This window comes from Pseudophryne corroboree, chromosome 10 (genome assembly GCF_028390025.1).
Source record: "Pseudophryne corroboree isolate aPseCor3 chromosome 10, aPseCor3.hap2, whole genome shotgun sequence".
NCBI classification, from domain to species: domain Eukaryota; kingdom Metazoa; phylum Chordata; class Amphibia; order Anura; family Myobatrachidae; genus Pseudophryne; species Pseudophryne corroboree.
This window is the reverse complement of record NC_086453.1, coordinates 186,576,234-186,598,726: the sequence shown is the minus strand read 5'-3', so window position 1 is coordinate 186,598,726 and position 22,493 is coordinate 186,576,234. Positions and strand designations below refer to the sequence as shown.

General features: G+C 48.7%; 1 protein-coding gene across 4 annotated transcripts in view; it reads right to left on the bottom strand.

Annotated features, from left to right (window-relative positions):
- Positions 1-1,375: 1,375 nt before the first annotated feature.
- The window catches only part of ILVBL (ilvB acetolactate synthase like), a 116,597-nt gene continuing 95,479 nt past the window's right edge, over positions 1,376-22,493 (bottom strand). For 3 of the 4 annotated variants that reach the window (XM_063942965.1, XM_063942964.1, XM_063942966.1), the window contains 2 exons: positions 21,027-21,132; positions 1,377-2,922 (listed from right to left, as the gene is read on the bottom strand). In XM_063942965.1, the coding sequence (XP_063799035.1) occupies positions 2,744-2,922; positions 21,027-21,132 (285 nt within the window). In that variant the 3' untranslated portion in view covers positions 1,377-2,743. Of the gene's footprint in view, positions 2,923-21,026; positions 21,133-22,493 lie in introns of all 4 variants that reach the window. The other variant, XM_063942963.1, reaches the window with a different exon arrangement.

Genomic DNA, 22,493 nt, shown 5'->3' with positions numbered 1-22,493 from the left:
CTATCTGACTGTTGCCCTATTTCGCCCTCCTCATACTCCTGTTCAGTGAGGTCTAGTATCCCAGAGACTGGAGAATTATTAGGAAAAGGAAATTTATCTTTTCCACTCAAGGTGGGCCTCTGACCAGATTGAGACTCTGGTAACTCAAATGGTCTCATTTTAAACTCAGATCTTGCCGCCTCTCTTTCTTCACGAGAGGCGGCCAGCTCTGATTGTAAACCAACTAATACATCTGCAAGTAAAGCCCATGGAGGGTCCAGAGATGGTGGTTTTACTTCTGAAATCGTATTTATGGCTGTATTAACAACACATGCTGTACATGTGGTGGATCCATCAGGCAACACACTCTTACAGACATGACATGAAAAATGTTTCTTAGATTTTGCTGGTGTCTTACTCATTATAAAAGACAGACAATACAAACTACACACAGACAGACTGCACGACTCAGTAATAACACCAAAGTTCCTGGTATATATCAGGCAAGTGCAGTGCCTGCCAGCAATAAGAAAACTGACCCCAGAATTCCCCTAGTACCACTCTTAGCCGAGATGTAATAAAGGAAACCTGGAACAGACAGGAGAACATTAACATATTAAGCATGCCAAATACTGCCAATGTCTCCCCCCCCCCACTCCCACGACCTCCGTGTACAGCACCGGGTCGGGGCCTGTGGAAGTCTGCATAGGGCCGTGTGAGCGGCCTGTACCTGTAGGCCCAGGCAGCGGGAACTCCTCGGCTGCTGCGGGCGGATAGCGGAAGCAGCGAGCGTGCTGCATAGAGCCCTGGAGCGGCCTATGCACACGCGCTCCCGCCCGCCACACACATTTTGCGGAGTGTCTGTGTAGCCAGGCAGCGCTGCTGCGGCGCCGGGGAGCAGCGGTCTGGTATTTAAGATGCTGGGAGCGGAGAGTGAGAGCGCGCCGCATGGAGCCGTGATGCGGCCCATGCACACGCGCTCCGGGCAGCGGTGAGTACCCAATACAATCCCCAACAGTGGAGCGGCAGCAAGAGCTGACCGCCCCTAACATACCTGGACCGTGACCAAAGTCTATGACGGGGCTTCTCATCCAAGCTCCGTCCAGCTTTTTGCAGGCAGCCTGCAGGTGGAGTGAGGGAGCTCTTTACAGAGAGGTCCGACACTCACGGCTGTTTTCAGCCGCTTCCACTGTCCCTGACCCACGCCTGTTAGAAGGGGGGAAAGGACGTGGAAATCCTTGAAAAGAAGAAAAACTTAGGAACTAAAAAAAAAAAATTCCAATACTTCGTGGACGAGCTCCACTATGCCTTCTAACTGTGTCGAGCACAGAAAAAACACTGAAGTGCTCGAGGATATGGAGGGGAGGAGTAGTCTCAAAAATTAATTTATTCAGTGCCTTCTTCCGGTGGAAGCCGTCCATATCCCCCAAGAGTACTCCAGTGACCCCTAGTGGATGATAAAGAAATTCACAGCCTTACTTACACTAAACTGGACAGAGCTGACATTCAGTGGGTTGTTCCTGGTTACAGCGTATTTGAGCGGTAGGGACTATATTCTTGCAAAAGCCATTCGTATTTTTTTGTTCTCTGGGAGGTACAGTATGTGCCCTATACATAAATTCTACAAACCTGTGGAAGTAACTTAACCAGTTTAGCACCACTGATTGCAAGCTTAGACCAGTCATCTTTTGAGCGGTTACCAAAATACAAGTCCTAGGCATAGCCTATTTGTGCCCTTATTTATCAATGAGTGATAAATTTCACTGTGAGTGAAAAATTGCACCAGCCAATCAGCTCCTAACTGCCATGTTACAGACTGTTTGAAAAATGACAGTCAGGAGTTGATTTGCTGTGCAATTTATCACTCAGAGTGACATTTATCACACATTAATATTTTATTGCGCTACAAGTTAGCTCTATTTTTATCTAAAAGTGACTTGAGTTGCGGGGTAAATATTTGTAGAAATATGGCAGGACACAATGATCTATGTCATTATTTCCCAAGTAATCAGGGTACGATGTTCTAGGCAAGGTAGGAGTATACTGTAGTTCATCGCTGAAAATTGAATTGACTTCAAAGTTTGGGAACTTTTACAGACATATTTCTAAATGTCACAAAGTGTACTTTCAAAGTAGAGAATATGTTATAACGAGATCATGTCTAGAATGAGGAGATCTGGTGAAAGCTGGACTGGTCCGTTTCTTTTCATTTTGACAGATCATATATATACTGTAAAAATACAGAGGAAAAAGGGTTCATTGTACTTTGTAAATATGTATACATTTGGTCTTCACATGGCAGTACTTTTTCAGTGCGATTAAGAGAAATAATTTCATATCATTAAAAAGAACAATCAGTAAAACAGTGCTGCTCATACAAAGTTTGGTTTTCCACTCCTGTGCACAGATTACCTGAGTTAAACTTCAGCACCCCATTCACTATCGTCTTATACAATATAACTGTCCTCAAATATCCACTCAAAGGTACAGTATAATAGGCCCCATGGAAGTTACTGTGGCTGAGATCGATTATCAGAAACCACAGCAGAATATTTGAATTGGTCACATAAAAGGTGATGCTTTAAAAATTGGAAAACTTGTTTATAAAAATCTATCCTCTTTCTGAGCAATTTCCAGGTACATCCTCTGCTAGATTTAGTAACCAACTGGAGAGGATAGACAGAGGGATCTATCAATAGGATCAGGAAGCTGGGCTATTCAAAAATATATTTCTAGTGTTATTTTATCATTACTAATAAAAACTTTACACAGAAATAGACCCATCACGGAAATTGGTTTTCCCTATTAGCACATTAATAAGAGCAGATTTTCCTTTTTTTGTTGCTTCTTGTGCTTCCTTGATGATGTCGGTTATTCGGTCTTCATCTTGCCGAGTGACCAAGAAACCTTTCCCTCCAAAACCTTCTGCCACAGTATGATAATCTGCAGAAAACATCAGAAACAAAATAATCATGCAAATACATACACAGCCAACACAAGTTACATAAATATATGTAAAAATAGGATTTTAATTACCTACCGGTAAATCCTTTTCTCGTAGTCCGTAGAGGATGCTGGGATCCACATTAGTACCATGGGGTATAGACAGGTTTACCAGGAGCCATTGGCACTTTAAGAGTGACTCAGTCTAGAAACTGTGCCCGAGGAGACGGACATCTTCGAGAGAAGGATTATATACAGATAGTGGCGACATTCATACCAGCTCACACATACAAGGCACATCAAGCTAACGAGCTTGAAAAACTTCAGCAACAGCTGAAACATTACTTACCTAGTAATAATGCAGTACATAATTAACAACAAAGTTGTACAGAACCAGATAACAACTGCAGGAAAACGAAGCGCTGGGCGGGCGCCCAGCACCCTCTACGGACTACGAGAAAAAGGATTTACCGGTAGGTAATTAAAATCCTATTTTCTCTTACGTCCTAGAGGATGCTGGGGTCCACATTAGTACCATGGGGATGTACCAAAGCTCCCAGAACGGGAGGGAGAGCGCGGAGGCTCCTGCAGAACTGATTGACTGAACTTCAGATAATCAGAGTCCAAAGTATCGAACTTGTAGAACTTTGCAAACGTGTTCAACCCAGACCAAGTAGCTGCTCGGCAAAGTTGTAACACCGAGACACCCCGGGCAGCCGCCCAGGAGGACCCCACCTTACGAGTAGAGTGGGCCTTAACAGACGTAGGACACGGCAATCCCGCCGTAGAATACGCATGCTGGATAGTGAACCTGATCCAGCAAGAGATAGTCTGCTTAGAAGCAGGACACCCAATTTTCTTGGGATCATATAGGACAAAAGGAGAGTCCGATTTTCTGTGATGAGTACTCTTCACATAGATCTTCAGAGCCCTTATCACATCTAAGGACTTAGATGAAATTGAGGAGTCAGTAGCAACTGGCACCACAATAGATTGGTTGATATGAAATGCCGACACAACCTTCGGAAGAAACTGCTGACGTGTCCGGAGCTCAGCTCTATCTTCATGAAAGATCAAGACAAAAGCCCCCAACTCCAACATACATCTAGCAGAAGCGAAGGCCAACAAAGTGACAGCCATCCACGTAAGAAACTTGACCTCTACCTCTTGCAGAGGCTCAAACCAGTCAGACTGGAGAAACTGCAACATCACGTTAAGATCCCATGGCGCCGTTGACGGTACAAAGGGAGGCTGGATGATGTGCCGAACACCCTTCAAAAAGGTCTGAACCTCAGAGCGGGCAGCCAATTGTTTCTGGAAGAAAATGGATAGGGCCGAAATCTGGACCTTCACAGATCCCAACCTCAGGCCCATATCCACTCCTGCCTGCAGGAAGAGGAGAAACCATCCCAGTTGAAACTCCACCGTAGGAAACCTCTTGGACTCACACCAAGACACATATTTTTTCCAAATACGATGGTAATGTTTAGACGTTACTCCTTTCCTAGCCTGTATCAGGGTAGGAATAACTTTGTTCGGAATGCACTTCCGAGCTAGAATCAGGCATTCAACCTCCATGGCGTCAAACGTAGCCGTGGTAAGTCCAGATAGGCGAACGGCCCCTGCTGCATCAGGTCGCCCCGAAGAGGAAGGGGCCTCGGCTCTTCTTGTAGTAGATCCAGAAGGTCCGCGTACCAAGCCCTTCTCGGCCAGTCTGGCACAATGAGGATCGCTTGAACCCTTGTTCTCCTTATGAGCTTTAGGATTCTTGGGATGAGTGGGAGTGGTGGAAACACATACACCGACTGGAACACCCACGGAGACACCAGGCGTCCACTGCCTGTGGGTCCATTGACTTGAAACAATAATGCCGAAGCTTCTTGTTAAGACGGGAGGCCATCATGTCTATTTGGGGTAATCCCCAAAGGTCTGTTATGTCTTTGAACACCTCCGGATAGAGACCCCACTCCCCCGGATGGAGATTGCGTCTACTGAGGAAGTCTACTTCCCAGTTGTCTACTCCCGGAATGAAGATTGCTGACAGCGCCAACACGTTTTACCTCCGCCATGGCAGCTCTGCTCTACGTTCCGCCCTGTCGGTTTATGTAAGCCACTGTTGTTATGTTGTCTGACTGCACTTGAATGGCCAGATTTCTTAGAAGATGGGCCGCCAGAAGAAGACCGTTGTAGACGGCTCTTAATTCCAGAATGTTGATCGGAAGGCCGACTTCCAGAACTGACCACCTTCCTTGGAAGGTCTCCCCTTGAGTGACTGCGCCCCAGCCCCGGAGGCTTGCATCCGTGGTTAGAAGGATCCAGTCCTGAATACCCAACCTGCAGCCCTCAAGAAGGTGAGGTAGTTGGAGCCACCAGAGGAGCGAAATCCTGGCCTTTGGCGACAGACGAATTCTCAGGTGCATGTGCAGATGAGATCCTGACCACTTGTCCAGGAGATCCAGTTGGAAGGACAGAGCATGAAACCTTCCGTACTGGAGAGCCTCGTAAGAGGCCACTATCTTTCCCAGAAGGCGAATACATTGATGAATCGACACCCGGGCTGGCTTCAGGACATCCCGGACCATTGTTTGTATCACCAACGCTTTTTCCAGTGGAATAAATACCCTCTGTACTTCCGTGTCGAGGATCATCCCCAGAAAGGACAACCTCCTGGTTGGTTCCAAGTGTGATTTTGGAAGGTTCAGAATCCAACCGTGGACACTGAGAAGATCGGTAGAGAGCAATGGACCGCAATAGTTTCTCCATGGACGATGCTTTTATCAGCATATCGTCCAGATATGGAATAATCTTCACCCCCTGTCTGCGAAGGAGAACCATCATCTCTGCCATCACCCTGGTGAATACCCTTGGTACCGTTGAGAGGCCGAATGGCAGGGCCTGGAACTGGAAATGACAGTCCAACAAGGCAAAGCGGAGATACGCCTGATGCGGTAGCCAGATCGGAATGTGGAGGTACGCATCCTTGATATCCAGGGATACCAGGAATTCCCCCTCTTCCAGACTTGATATCACCGCTCTTAGAGACTCCATTTTGAACTTGAACTCCTTCAGAAAGAGGTTCAGTGACTTTAGGTTCAGAATGGGCCTGACCGAACCATCGGGTTTCGTTATCATGAAAAGGTTCGAATAGTAACCCTTGTTATATGAGGTGGTACGGGCACAATGACTTGTGACTCCACCAACTTCTGGACGGTGGCTTGTAGGACCGTCCTGTCTGCCAGCAGAGCTGGTAAACCTGATTTGAAAAATAGGTGAGGGGGGAGATTTTGAAACTCCAGCCTGTACCCTTGGGACACAATATCTTGCACCCAGGGATCCAGGCCGGACGACATCCAGACGTGACTTTACTGCCTGAGTCTCGTTCCCACCGGCCCCACCTCCGGGACCAGCAGTCCACCGTCATGCGGAGGACTTTGGTGTACCTGAAATAGGTTTCTGTACCTGGGAACCTGCCGTAGCGGGTCTCTTGGACTTGGGCCTACCTCCCCGAAAGAACGTGTTGGACAGCCTGGCCTTTTTGGGCTTCGTAGTCCGAAAGGGCTGTGATGTAGCTGAAGAAAACGGTTTCTTCGGAGCAGGAGCAGCTGAGGGAAGAAAGGGAGACTTACCCACTGTAGCCGTGGAAATCCACACATCTAGCGCTTCCCCAAAGACAGCCTGGCCTGTATACGGTAGGGACTCCACACTTTTCCTGGATTCTGTGTCGGCAGACCATCGACGTAGCCACAGTCCTCGCCGCGCTGAGACCGACATGGAAGAAATTCCTGCAGCCATGGAACCCAGATCTTTCATGGATTCCACCAGAAATCCCGCTGAATCCTGAATGTTGCGCAAAAATAAGCCAACATCGTCCTTATCCATAGTATCCAAATCTTCAAGCAAGGTGCCAGACCACTTTACTATAGCTTTGGCAATCCAAACACTGGCAATAGTGGGACGCAGTATAGCTCCTGAAGCCGTGTACATGGATTTGAGCGTATTATCAATCTTAGGATAAGCCGGCTCTATCAAGGCGGTAGATCCCGGAACAGGCAACACCACCTTTTTTGACAGTCTGGATACTGACGCGTCAACAATAGGCGGGTTTTCCCATTTTTTTTCTATCCTCAACAGGGAAAGGAAATGCGACCTGAACCCTCTTAAGGATCTGGAATTTTTTGTCAGGGTTTTCCCAAGCCTATTCAAAAATAGCATTTAATTCTTTTGACGCAGGGAAGGTTAGCGAGGCTTTCTTATTCTCAGTGAAGTAAGCCTCCTCAACCTGCTCAGGTGGTGTATCATTAATATTCAACACATCCCTAATAGCCTCTATCATCAACTGCACCCCTTTAGCAAGAGCTGCTGTCCCCCGTACCCCATCATCATCATCAGAATCTGTATCGGTGTCATCCTGTCACGCTCGGCGTAAGTTGGGGTTCCAACAACCGAGTTTTGGCTAAAGGGACAACTACCTGTGAGGAGAGTAAACGAGGGTGGCTGAATGTAATTCCTCCTCATGGGGTGGAAGCCTTACTAAGTGTTAACGTTGGCCGGAGGGCGTAAAGAAAAGGAGGACTTCGTAGGAAGATAACTGTAGATTTAATGAATAATCAGGCTGTACATGAATATTGGAGCAATTGAAGAAACTGGAAGAATTATAGTCTATGGTTAAATGACTTGAAGAGTGAAGCTGAAGAACTCCAGTAAAGAAGAACTGAAGAGTGTGCTTTGTAATTGAAAGACGAGGCTGAAAAACTTGGACTTTAAAGAAATGAGGACCGGTTTGTGATTGAAAGACGAGGCTGAAGGACTTGGACTTTGAAGAAATGAGGACTGTGGTTTGTGATTGAAAGACGAGGCTGAAGAACACACACACACACACACACACACACACACACACACACACACACACACACACACACACACACACACGGGATACAGACAGAGTTTCTCCCCAAGAATGGCAAGAGAGACACAGAGATTGGAGCAAACCCACACACAGCGCTTTTATACATATAAGGGAGACCCCCTATGAGCGCTGTGTACCTTAATAGGTTACACAGCCATTTTGCAGCCCCCCCCCCTTCAACAACCCCCTGGTACCGTGAGATAGCTGGAGATTGCTGTGGAGGAACTTGCTTCTTTCCTGGACAGCGCTGTGCAGGCAGGAAAATGTCACTGAACGCTGCTGGGTCTGCTCTGAGGAGCTCCGCCCCAAAATGGCGCAGTCTTCCTGCTCTTCATAGGATTATACTGGCCTGAGGATTGATGTTGGCTGAGATCCGAGGACCCCGACAGGCTGAGTGACCAGTGTAGGGTGCAGGCGCTGGCTCAGGGCACCCCTCACAGCGCCGCACAATGTACCGCTGAGCCTCCCGGAGCGCAGTTAATACTGCGCTCCTACCATGATGCTGCCATCTTCACACCGGCCCCCCGCTTGCCTGGGAAGTCGGTGCCTCACTCGCCACAATCTTCAGCTCTGCAAGGGGGTGGCGGCATGCTGCTGGGGTGAGCGATCCCCTGTGGCGGGGAAGGACCTATCCCCTCTGGAGCTGTGTCCAGTCAGCGGAGACAGTGACTCAGACCCCGCAGGGCGGACACTGCTCTCCCCCTAAGTCCCTCGCTGCAGTGAGGCTGTTGCCAACAGCCTCCCTGTAAAAATAAGAATTTACTCACCGGTAATTCTATTTCTCGTAGTCCGTAGTGGATGCTGGGGACTCCGTAAGGACCATGGGGAATAGCGGGCTCCGCAGGAGACTGGGCACTCTAAAGAAAGATTTAGTACTATCTGGTGTGCACTGGCACCTCCCTCTATGCCCCTCCTCCAGACCTCAGTTAAGGAAACTGTGCCCGGAAGAGCTGACATTACAAGGAAAGGATTTTGGAATCCAGGGTAAGACTCATACCAGCCACACCAATCACACTGTACAAATTGTTAACAGTATGAACAACAACTGAGCATCACTCAACCGATGCTACATAACCATAACCCTTTGTTAAGCAATAACTATATACACGTATTGCAGAAAGTCCGCACTTAGGACGGGCGCCCAGCATCCACTACGGACTACGAGAAATAGAATTACCGGTGAGTAAATTCTTATTTTCTCTAACGTCCTAGTGGATGCTGGGGACTCCGTAAGGACCATGGGGATTATACCAAAGCTCCCAAACGGGCGGGAGAGTGCGGATGACTCTGCAGCACCGAATGAGCAAACACCAGGTCCTCCTCAGCCAGGGTATCAAACTTGTAGAATTTTGCAAATGTGTTTGAACCCGACCAAGTAGCAGCTCGGCAAAGCTGTAATGCCGAGACCCCTCGGGCAGCCACCCAAGAACAGCCCACCTTCCTTGTGGAATGGGCTTTCACTGATTTTGGATGCGGCAATCCAGCCGCAGAATGAGCCTGCTGAATCGTGTTACAGATCCAGCGAGCAATGGTTTGCTTTGAAGCAGGAGCACCCAGCTTGTTGGATGCATACAGGACAAACAGCGAGTCAGTTTTCCTGACTCCAGCCGTCCTGGCAACATAGATCTTCAAAGCCCTGACTACATCAAGCAACTTGGAATCCTCCAAGTCACGAGTAGCCGCAGGCACCACAATGGGTTGGTTCAAATGAAAAGTTGACACCACCTTTGGCAGAAACTGCGGACGAGTCCGCAATTCTGCCCTATCCATATGGAAAACCAGATAGGGGCTTTTACATGACAAAGCCGCCAATTCTGACACACGCCTAGCTGAGGCTAAGGCCAACAGCATGACCACTTTCCACGTGAGATACTTTAGCTCCACTGTCTTAAGTGGCTCAAACCAGTGGGATTTCAGGAAACCCAAGACCACGTTAAGATCCCAAGGTGCCACTGGTGGCACAAAAGGAGGTTGAATATGCAGCACTCCCTTAACAAAGGTCTGAACCTCAGGCAGTGAAGCCAGTTCTTTTTGAAAGAAAATGGATAGGGCCGAAATCTGGACCTTTATGGACCCTAATTTTAGGCCCATAGTCACACCTGACTGTAGGAAGTGCAGGAATCGACCCAGCTGGAATTCCTCTGTAGGGGCCTTCCTGGCCTCACACCAAGCAACATATTTTCGCCATATACGGTGATAATGTTTTGCTGTCACGTCCTTCCTAGCCTTTATCAGCGTAGGAATAACTGCATCCGGAATGCTCTTTTCTGCTAGGATCCGGCGTTCAACCGCCATGCCGTCAAACGCAGCCGCGGTAAGTCTTGGAACAGACAGGGCCCCTGTTGCAACAGGTCCTGTCTGAGAGGCAGAGGCCATGGGTCCTCTGTGAGCATTTCTTGCAGCTCCGGGTACCAAGTCCTTCTTGGCCAATCCGGAACAATGAGTATTGTTCTCACTCCTCTTTTTCTTACGATTCTCAGTACCCTGGGTATGAGAGGAAGAGGAGGAAACACATAGACCGACTGGAATACCCACGGTGTCACCAGTGCGTCCACAGCTATCGCCTGAGGGTCCCTTGACCTGGCGCAATACCTCTTTAATTTTTTGTTGAGGCGGGACGCCATCATGTCCACCTGTGGCAGTTCCCATCGATTTACAATCTGCGTGAAGACTTCTTGATGAAGTCCCCACTCTCCCAGGTGGAGGTCGTGTCTGCTGAGGAAGTCTGCTTCCCAGTTGTCCACTCCCGGAATGAACACTGCTGACAGTGCTTGCACGTGATTCTCCGCCCAACGAAGAATCCTGGTGGCTTCCGCCATTGCCACCCTGCTTCTTGTGCCGCCCTGGCGGTTTACATGAGCGACTGCCGTGATGTTGTCTGACTGAATCAGCACTGGTTGGTCTCGAAGCAGAGGCTCCGCTTGACTCAGGGCGTTGTATATGGCCCGTAGCTCCAGAATATTTATGTGCAGACAAGTCTCCTGACTTGACCACAGCCCTTGGAAGTTTCTTCCTTGAGTGACTGCCCCCCACCCTCAGAGGCTTGCATCCGTGGTCACCAGGACCCAGTCCTGTATGCCGAATCTGCGGCCCTCGAGGAGGTGAGCACCTTGTAGCCACCACAGAAGAGACACCCTGGCCCTGGGGGACAGGGTGATCATCCGATGCATCTGAAGATGCAATCCGGACCACTTGTCCAGCAGATCCCACTGAAAGATCCTCGCATGGAACCTGCCGAAGGGAATGGCTTCGTATGACGCCACCATCTTTCCCAGGACTCGTGTGCAGTGATGCACCGACACCTGTTTTGGCTTTAGGAGGTCTCTGACCAGAGTCACGAGCCCCTGAGCCTTCTCCTCCGGGAGAAACACCTTCTTCTGGTCTGTGTCCAGAATCATGCCCAGGAAGGGCAGACGCGTCGCAGGAATCAGCTGCGACTTTGGAATGTTCAGAATCCAGCCGTGCTGACGCAACACTTCCTAAGAGTGTGCTACGCTGATCAGCAACTGCTCCCTGGACCTCGCCTTTATGAGGAGATCGTCCAAGTATGGGATAATTGTAACCCCTTGTTTTCGAAGGAGCACCATCATTTCCGCCATCACCTTGGTAAAAACTCTCTGTGCCGTGGACAGGCCAAACGGCAACGTCTGGAATTGGTAATGACAGTCCCGTACCACAAACCTGAGGTACTCCTGATGAGGCGGATAAATGGGGACATGCAAGTAAGCATCCTTGATGTCCAGAGACACCATAAAATCCCCTCTTCCAGGCTTGCAATGACCGCTCTGAGCGATTCCATTTTGAACTTGAATTTCTTCAGATAAATGTTCAGGGATTTTAAATTTAAAATGGGTCTGACCGAACAGTCCGGTTTCGGTACCACAAACATAGTGGAATAGTAGCCCCTTCCCCGTTGAAGGGGGGGAACCTCTACCACCACCTGCTGGAGAAAAAGTTTGTGAATTGCCGCCAACACTATCTCCCTTTCCATGGGGGAAGTTGGTAAGGCCGATTTTAGGTAACGGTGAGGGGGCGTCACCTCGAATTCCAGCTTGTATCCCTGAGACACAATTTGTATAGCCCAAGGATCCACCTGTGAGCGAACCCACTGGTGGCTGAAATGTCGGAGACGTGCCACCACGGCTCCTGGCTCCGCCTGTGGAGCCCCAGCGTCATGCGGTGGATTTAGTGGAAGCCAGGGAAGACTTTTGTTCCTGGGAACTAGCTGCATGGTGCAGCTTTTTCCCTCTACCCCTGCCTCTGGCAAGAAAGGACGCACCTCTGACCTTCTTGCTCTTCTGAGAACGAAAGGACTGCATTTGGTAATACAGCGCTTTCTTAGGCTGTGGAGGGACATAAGGCAAGAAATTTGACTTCCCAGCCCTAGCTGTGGAAACTAGGTCCGAAAGACCGTCTATCCGTCCCTGCAGCTACCGCACTACACATCCAGGCCGAAGCAATTGCTGGCCTCAGCAGTGTGCCAGAATGTGTATAAACAGACTTCAGGATAGCTTCCTGCTTTCTATCCGCAGGATCCTTTAGGGCGGCCGTATCCTGAGACGGCAGGGCCACCTTCTTAGACAAGCGTGTCAACGCCTTGTCTACACTAGGGGAGGATTCCCAGCGTAACCTGTCCGTTGGCGGGAAAGGATACGCCATAAGTAATCTCTTGGAAATTATCACCTTCCTGTCAGGGGAATCCCACGCTTTTTCACATAATTAATTTAATTCATGTGAAGGGGGAAAAGTCACTTCATGCTTTTTCTCCCCATACATATAAATCCTCTTGTCAGGGACAGGATTTTCCTCAGAAATGTGTAATACATCCTTCATTGCTACAATCATGTAGCGGATGGCTTTAATCATTTTAGGCTGCAACTTTGCCTCATCGTCATCGACACTGGAGTCAGCTTCCGTGTCGACATCTGTGTCAACTATCTGGGATAGTGTGCGCTTTTGAGACCCTGACGGCCTCTGCGCTGTAGGATCAGGCATGGGTTGAGACCCTGACTGTCCCAAGGTTACAGTTTTATCCAATCTGTTATGCAAGGAGTTTACATTATCATTTAACACCTTCCACATATCCATCCAATCAGGTGTCGGCACCGTCGGCGGCGACACCACACTCAGCTGCACTTGTTCTGCCTCCACGTATCCTTCCTCAAACATGTCGACACAGGCGTACCGACACACAGCACACACACAGGGAATGCTCTGACTGAGGACAGGACCCCACAAAGGCTTTTGGGGAGACAGAGAGAGAGTATGCCAGCACACACCCCAGCGCTATATAACCCAGGGATTACACTGTACCTTAGTGTTTACCCCGTAGCTGCTGTTAAATATATCTCTGCGCCTAAATTTATGTGCCCCCCCTCTCTTTTTTACCCTCTATTGCACCTGTATACTGCAGGGGAGAGCCTGGGGAGCGTCCTTCCAGCGGAGCTGTGAAGAGAAAATGGCGCTGGTGTGCTGAGGAAGAAGGCCCCGCCCCCTCAGCGGCGGGCTTCTGTCCCGCTTTAATGTGTAAAAAATGGCGGGGGCTCGGCCATATATACAGTCCCAGACTGTATATATGTCTATTTTTGCCAAAAAGGTAATTAATTGCTGCCCAGGGCGCCCCCCCCTGCGCCCTACAGTGACCGGAGTGTGCGGTGTGCTGTGGGAGCAATGGCGCACAGCTGCAGTGCTGTGCGCTACCTTAAGTGAAGACAGGAGTCTTCAGCCGCCGATTTCGATGTCTTCATGCTTCTGCTGCTTCTGTTCTTCTGGCTCTGCGAGGGGACGGCGGCGCGGCACCGGGAACGGACGATCAAGGTTAGGTACCTGTGTTCGATCCCTCTGGAGCTAATGGTGTCCAGTAGCCTAAGAAGCGCTACCTAGCTGCCGTGAGTAGGTTTGCTTCTCTCCCCTCAGTCCCTCGTAGCAGAGAGTCTGTTGCCAGCAGAAGCTCTCTGAAAATAAAAAACCTGACAAAATACTTTCTTTTCTAGCAAGCTCAGGAGAGCCCACTAGGAGCACCCAGCTCTGGCCGGGCACAGATTCTAACTGAGGTCTGGAGGAGGGGCATAGAGGGAGGAGCCAGTGCACACCAGATAGTACTAAATCTTTCTTTAGAGTGCCCAGTCTCCTGCGGAGCCCGCTATTCCCCATGGTCCTTACGGAGTCCCCAGCATCCACTAGGAAGTTAGAGAAACAATAAATGCTAAAAAATAACTTTTACTAAGGAAACTCTGGAGAGCTCCCCTAGCTGTGACCGGCTCCTCCGGGCACATTTTCTAAACTGAGCCTGGTAGGAGGGGTATAGAGGGAGGAGCCAGCCCACACTCTCAAACTCTTAAAGTGCCAATGGCTTCTGGTGGACCCGTCTATACCCCATGGTGCTAATGTGGACCCCAGCATCCTCTAGGATGTAAGAGAAATATCTTTATTTAGGCAGTAGCATTCTCATCACTTGGAGACTTGTGAGGGCACACCCATAAAATCTAACATACATACAGATGTAGCCACGCTCAGTACGCCGGTACATTGCCCATGTATTCCCTATGAGAACGCATACTTAGACACACGCACATGTTCTAGTCGTGGGCATACTTGCTGTGCCTGGCTTGCCGCGAATACAGCAAGCTCAACGCTAGATGAGCGTGCCTACGTCTGTATTTGGAGAGTAGGTCTGTCACATGATCTATACAGCAGAGCTGTCACTGCAGGTAAAACACCTGAAAATGAGGATCACCTCTTATAGGTACCACATATTTACAATTGGAGCATATGCATGACAATAATGGACCCAATACTGTAAAATATAGTTGGTGAGTAGTGATGTCATTTATCTTTAACAGAGTTCTATGGTGCCTAAGTTTCAGAGCTGAAATCACACACGCCTACCTATTGGTCTCATCATACACTATTTCATTTTCAACTGAAACTTGTGTCATTTATGGGAATAATTTGGCCACTGTATAATAAAAGTGACACTGGAGATTTGGGATTGCAGCACAGAGTATTTAAAGAGATGACGTGCAATAATCTTGTGACGACAGTGACCTGTTTGTTTTTGTGATTGTGAGGACACGGCTGCACATGACAGGGACAGCATCATATTGGGTGGAATGGGGATAAATGTGAAGCCAAAGAGTGGAAAGGAGTAGTGCGAGTAACAGAGTAGAGGAGATTCCTTTCACAATGCAGATCATGGTGTCCAACTCACGTATTAGGAAATCATTTTGACAAATTACTTGACTTTGATAAAAATGAAGTACACACTAGAGATGTGTGCTGAGCGATCTATCACAGACCGCGAGGGGGGAGTGAGATGACGACGGGGTGGGGGGGGGGAGGGGCGCGCACTTCACACAGCGCTGAAGTGAGCGACCTGCTAGATTGAGGGGGGCATACACACGAGAGATCTGTGCTTAATTCCTAAGCAATCTAGTCAGATAACAAGTTGGTAAACAAAATTAAAAAAAAATAGGATTTTAATTACCTACCAGTAAATCATTTTCTCGTAGTACGTAGAGGATACTGGGGTCCACATTAGTTCCATGGGGTATAGACGGGTCCACTAGGTGCCCTGGGCGCTTCAAGAAATCAATAGTGTGCACTGGCTCCTCCCTCTATGCCCCTCCCACCAGACTCAGTCTAGAAACTGTGCCCGAGGAGATGGACATATCCTGAGGAAGGATGTAACAGAACAGTGGTGAGATTCGAACCAGCACACACAAACAAGAGGAAAGCCATACTAACCAACTTGAACAGGAACAGCACCAGCTGAACCAACACATTACTCAACAAAGTAACAGTGCAGGAAAAACGAAGCACTGGGCGAGCGCCCAGTATCCTCTACGGACTACGAGAAAAGGACTTACCGGTAGGTAATTAAAATCCTATTTTCTCTTACGTCCTAGAGGATCCTGGGGTCCACATTAGTACCATGGGGATGTACCAAAGCTCCCAAACCGGGTGGGAGAGTGCTGAGGTTCATGCAGAACTGATTGACCAAACTGAAGGTCCTCAGAGGCCAAAGTATTGAACTTGTAGAACTTAGCAAACGTGTACGAACCTGACCAAATAGCTGCTCGGCAGAGTTGTAAAGCCGAGACACCCCGGGCAGCCACCCAGGAAGAACCCACCGACCTAGTAGAGTGGGCTTGTACTTTAGGAACCGGCACTCATGCCGATGAATAAGCATGCTGGATAGTAAGCCTGATACAGCGAGCAATAGACTGCTTTGAAGCAGAACATCCAATTTTCTTGGGATCATAGAGAACAAACAGCGAGTCAGATTCCTGTGACGAGCTGTCCGCTTCACATAGATCTTCAAAGCCCCTCACAACATCCAAAGACTTTGGAGGTAGCAGAGGTGTCAGTAAGCACCGGAACCACAATAGGTTGGTTGATATGAAACGCAGACACCACCTTAGGAAGAAATTGCTGACGAGTTCTGAGTTCAGCTCTATCTTCATGAAAAATCAAATAGGGGCTATTGTGAGACAACGCCCCCAGTTCGGACACACGCCTTGTAGAAGCTAAGGCCAATAGTGTAACAGTCTTCCATGTAAGAAACTTTACGTCCATCTCCTGTAAAGGCTCATACCATTCCGATTGTAGGAACTGCAACACTACGTTCAGATACCAAGGTGCCGTGGGAGGCACAAAGGGCGGTTGGATGTGCAGATCCCCCTTCAAGAACGTCTGAACCTCAGGGAGGGAAGCCAATTGTTTCTGGAAGAAAATGGATAAGGCCGAAATCTGGACCTTCAAGCAGCCCAAACGGAGGCCCATATCCACACCCAACTGTAGAAAAAGGAGAAAACGTCCCAGCTGAAATTCCACTGCAGGAAATTTCCTGTTTTCACACCACGAGACATATTTTATTCCAAATACGGTGGAAATGTTTAGACGTTACCCCTTTCCTGGCTTGGATCAAGGTAGGGACAACCTTGTTCGGAATGACGTCAAACGTAGCCGTGGTAAGTCTTGATAGACAGGCGGCCCCTGTTGTAGAAGATCCTCTCGAAGAGGAAGAGGCCACGGGTCCTCTAGGAGCATCTCCAGTAGATCCGCGTACCAGGCCCTTCTTGGTCAATCCAGAGCAATGAGAATTGCTTGAACCTTTTCCCTTTTAATTCTTTTGAGAATTCTTGGGATCAGTGGAAAAGGTGGAAACACGTAAACCCATTTGGTAGACCCATGGAGTCACCAGAGCGTCAACCGCCACTGCTTGCGAATCCCTCGACCTGGAACAATACCACTTTAGCTTCTTGTTGAGACAAGAGGCCATCATGTCTATCTGTGGAATTCCCCACCGACGTGTTAAGGACTGGAACACCTGCGGGTGAAGGCCACACTCCCCCCGGTGGAGGTAGTGTCTGCTGAGGAAGTCCGCTTCCCAGTTGTCTACTCCCGGACTGAAGATTGCCGACAGCGCCACCGCGTGTCTTTCTGCCCAGAGCATAATTCTGGTTACCTCCGACATTGCTGCTCTACTCTTCATTCCGCCCTGTCGGTTTATGTACGTTACTGCTGTCACATTGTCCAACTGAACCTGAATGGCGTGATTTTGAAGAAGATGCGATGCAAGTAGCAGGGCGTTGTATATGGCCCTTAGTTTCAGAATGTTGATTGGAAGGACGACTTCCTGACTTGACCATCTTTCTTGAAACTGCACCCTCTGGGTGACTGCTCTCCAACCTCTGAGGCTTGCGTCTGTGATTAGCAGAACCCAATTTTGAATCCCGAACCTTCGACCCTCGGTCAGGTGAGAAGTCTGAAGCCACCACAGAAGACAAATCCTGGCTTTTGGTGACAGACGTATCTTCTGCTGCATGTGAAGATGCGATCCGGACCATTTGTCTAGCAGATCCAGCTGGAAGGGCCTCGCATGAAACCTTCCGTACTGTAGAGCCTCGTAAGAGGCAACCATCTTCCCCAGAAGGTGAATGCATAGATGCACCGATATCCAGGCTGGTTTTAGGACATCCCGCACCATCGACTGGATTATCAATGCCTTTTTCAATGGAAGGAATACCTTCTGTTCCTCCATATCCAGTATCATCCCCAGAAACAGAAGCCTCCGTGTTGGTTCCAGGTGGGATTTTGGTAGGTTCAGAATCCATCCGTGATCCTGGAGAAGCTGGGTTGAGAGGGCAATGCTGTCCAACAACCTCTCCCTAAAAGGCGCTTTTATCAGCAGGTCGTCCAGGTACGGTATTATGTTCACTCCCTGCTTGCGAAGAAGAAACATCATCTCTGCCATTACCTTGGTAAATACCCTCGGTGGCATGGAGAGGCCAAATGGCAGGGCCTGAAACTGGTAGTGACAGTCCTGTAGTGCAAACCTTAGATAAGCCTGATGAGGCGGCCAAATCGGAATATGAAGGTATCCATCATTAATGTCCAGAGACACCAGGAATTCCCCCTCCTCCAGACCTGAGATCACCGCTCTCAGAGACTCCATCTTGAACTTGAACACCCTTAAATACGGGTTCAGTGATTTGAGGTTTAAAATGGGCCTTAACGAACCGTCCGATTTCGGTATCACAAACAGGTTGAAGTAATAACCCTTGTTTTGTAATTGAAGTGGAACTGGGACAATGACCTGAGTCTGTGCCAGTTTTTGAATTGCTGCCTGTAAAGTCATACTTGCTTCCGGAGAAGCTGGTAAGCCTGATTTGAAGAATCTTTGAGGTGGGAGTTCCTAAAACTCCAGTCTGTATCCCTCGGTGATAAGGTCTGTGACCCAGGGATCCTGGCAAGATGTTGCCCAAACGTGACTGAAATCACGTAACCGAGCTCCCACCTGCCTGTCTTCCAGGCAGTGCAGACCACCGTCATGCTGGAGGTCTGTTCCTGAGAACCTGCAGCTGCTGGTTTCCTGGGTTTACCGCTATTAAATTGAAGGCGGTAGAAGAACCTTTGAATTTGCCTTTGAATTTCGTTGTCCGAAAGGACTGCAGAGTTGGAGCAGAGTAGGTTTTCCTAGCTGGGGGTGCTGCGGAAGGAAGGTACGTATACTTACCCGCCTTGGATATCCACTTATCCAGTTCATCCCCAAAAGGGCCTCAACTGTGAATGGTAGGTTTTCCATGCCTTTCCTGGAATCCGCATCCGCAGTCCACTGGCGTAGCCACAAGCCCCTGCGTGCTGACACTGCCATGGCAGTGGTGTGTGCGTTGAGCAAACCAATTTCCTTTTTGGTCTCCACCATAAAGTTAACAGAGTCTTGAATATGCTGCAGGAGTAAAACTATCTCCCCCCTGGGTACGGGATCCAATCCATCAATTAGGTTACCTGACCACTTTGCAATGGCTTTAGTGATACATGCGCAAGCAATAGTGTGTCTCTGGGCCACCCCAGCAGCAGTGTATAATGATTTGAGAGTGTTCTCAGTCTTGCGGTCAGCTGTGTTCTTTAAGGATGCTGCCCCAGGAACAGGTAAGACTATCTTGCGTGACAACCTAGATACTGATGCGTCCACAATCGGCGGGTTTTCCCCATTTCTTTCTATCTTCCAGAGGAAAGGGAAAGGATGTAATTAATCTTTTAGGGATCGGACATTTTTTGTCAGGTATAGCCCAAGTTTCTTCAAACAGTGCATTTAATTCCTATTATGCAGGAAAAGTAGCTGTGGATTTCTTTTTTACATTAAAATAACATTCCTCCTCTACCGCCGCCGTCTTGTCAGGAATGTGCAGGACATTTCTGATAGCCTCTATCAGGGCCTGTATTCCTTGTGACAGGACCGCATCCCCCCACTCGCATCCACTTCATCCTCCTCTGGATCTGATGTATCGTCATCAGTATCATCCTGCATGAGCTGGGCCAGAGTAGGCTTTTGTGGGCAAATGGCGGGGGTTTGAGACGCTGGTATGGGAACTGAATCTTTATTCATCAGGTCCATCCATAGACTGTCTTAAGAATTGTGTCTCTTTCTCATTATGGGATAATTTAGTAGAAATATTAGATATCATCCCTTTAATGGAAGCTAACCATGGGGGTTCTGCCCCACTAGCCTGAGAATGTGCACTATCCTGAGTACAGGGTAGTGAGTCTCCGGGGGAGGAAAGACACTCAGCTGTGCAGGAAACACAGTCCCTGGACATGGTAACAAGAAGGGACACACCCACAGACAGAAGGTAAAAACAGAGTTTAACACACACAGAGCCCTCAGGGAGACACAGAAATTGGAGCCAGCCACACAGCGCCCTTGTAACCAAGTGAAATTTAGCTGGGTCGCCACACTAAGTCCCTTAATAGGGCTTAGTATACTACAATACTCCCCCCTTCTAAGACCCCCTGGTATTGCTGAAGAGACGTGGAGTCTTTGTGGAGGAGCTGCGCTTCCCTGTGATTCCTGTCAGTGTAAGCTGCAGAGGGAAAATGGCGCTGGTGAGCTGCTGGATCCGCTCATAGTGAAGTCCCGCCCCCTTAATGGCGCTTGGCTTCCCGCTTTTTTATACTGGCCTGAGGTAATTTTTATGCCTAACAGAGGGTTAAAACCCTTGTTAGGTATGATAGCCAGTGTGGGTATGCATTGGTGGCTCAGCACGTCCCTCACAGCGGAACACACGTCTGTGTATGTCCTCTGAGCCCTCTGGAGCGCGGCCTGCACTCAGAGCTGCGCTCCTACCCTTGTGCCGCCATTCCCGCCAGCAACCCGCTAACCAGGACGCTGGCGCTGTACTCACCACTCTTCTATCTTCTGACTGTTAGGGGTGGTGGCGTGCTGCGGGAGGGTACGCTCGCCATGGTGGGGCTTACGAATGACTCGCTCAGGAGCTCAGTGTGCTGTCAGCGGTGAAACGGGACCAATAACTCTTTAGGAAGTTGGGCCGTTCTCCCCCCTAAGTCCCACGAAGCAGGCAGTCTGGTGCCAATCAGACCTGCCTGAAGGCAACAAACAGAAAATAAATGCAGAAAACTCTTCAGGAGCTTCCCTAAGTGTGACCGGCTCCTTCGGGCACATTTTCTAAACTGAGTCTGGTGGGAGGGGCATAGAGGGAAGAGCCAGTGCACACTATTGATTTCTTGAAGTGCCCAAGGCTCCTAGTGGACCCGTCAATACCCCATGGTACTAATGTGGACCCCAGTATCCTCTAGGACATAAGAGAAACAGAGATACCATCATTTTCCATTGAAACATACAGAGGCTGCAGAGTACATAGTCAGGAGAAGAATAGACACTAAAATAACTCACCATTATATGCCAGACTGCAGGCAACATTGCTTCCCAGCATGGGGACTTGTTCTCGAGAAATCTGACTCCAGCAGGCATCGTTTCCAACCAGAGCAATCACTGGAGTCTGAGAGAGAACATTACAGACAGTAACGTAAAGGTTGCATACAATTAAAGCAAGCAGCTCACAAGTATCACACTAAGGAGTATTAATAATAGTGGAAGTATTATAACCACAATTAGTAACAGTGTCTATTGACAGACTTTTACATTTTTCCCCAAAAATGCCTGGGCTATGTACTAACATGCAGGGACAGCAGTAGAGATAACCACTGTCCCAGCGAGTTACAACCCTGGCTTACTGGAGGAGTTGTGAAAGACTTCTCCTTAGAAGCATATGCAGTGTTCGTGTCAGACTCCGGAGCCAGACGGAGACTCCATAGGCATAAAGTGGTTTGCACCATGTGATGATGGTGTAAACCAACGGGACCAAACTCCAAAAGGCAAAGCTTAGGAGGCGTGGGTGGTTTGGGGGAGGTTAGGGTTAAACACTAGGCGGGGTGGTTAGCCCTAGCCGTCACCCTCCCTCCCGTTCCCAAGGATTAGCCATAGACGCCACTCTGGGGGGTTAACCCTAGCCACCACCCTCCGGAGGGTTAGGGGAGGGTTAAAATCATTACCCCTCTAGTGTCGGGATGCTGCTGTTGGTCACGTGACTGCCGGCATCCCAATCACCTGTATATTGAATTGCCGAACTTGGTATATTGAATTGCATTGTTTCAAAATTGAACTTATGGTATATGTATCATTTATTTTTTACAAGACCAGCTGCATACACTAAAGGCCCATAGACACTGGGCGATATTGAGCTGAAAGCAGCTCACTTTTGGTGTGTTGAGCTGCTTTCAGCTCAAAGCCGCCCAGTGTGTATGCTCAAGCGGAGCGGTGAACGCTGATGCGCGCTCCCGCTTCATCGCTGGCGGCCGCCGTTCATCTACTGGTATTACCAGTAGATGAACAGCGGGGTGAGCTGCTTTCCATAGCATCCTGCTATGGAAAGCCGCTCACCCCCGCTGATATCGCTGGGCAGGGGAAAAAAGCGATCAGTGTGTATGCACGGAGCGCTTTTCAGCCGAGCGATGTCAGCGATCATCGCTATGCATACACACTGGGCAAAAACACCCAGTGTGTATGCACCTTAACTGTCCAGATTACAGTAGTGCATAGAACATATATGTGTAAGTTAGATAGCAAAAAAGAGTCAGTACATCCACTTATATGCAAAAAGTTAAAAATATTTATCAGGTAATAAGCAGCATAATGAAGTCCAACATAGCAAAGAGCATTTTCAATAATCAAGAATTACGTAGCAATACGCATGAATACTTAGCATAAAGATAGCCAGAGTGGTACACATATACTGTCAATAAGTCATCCCATGAAAAATGGACTATGCCATGGCACAGTGCATTTTTCATGGGATGATGG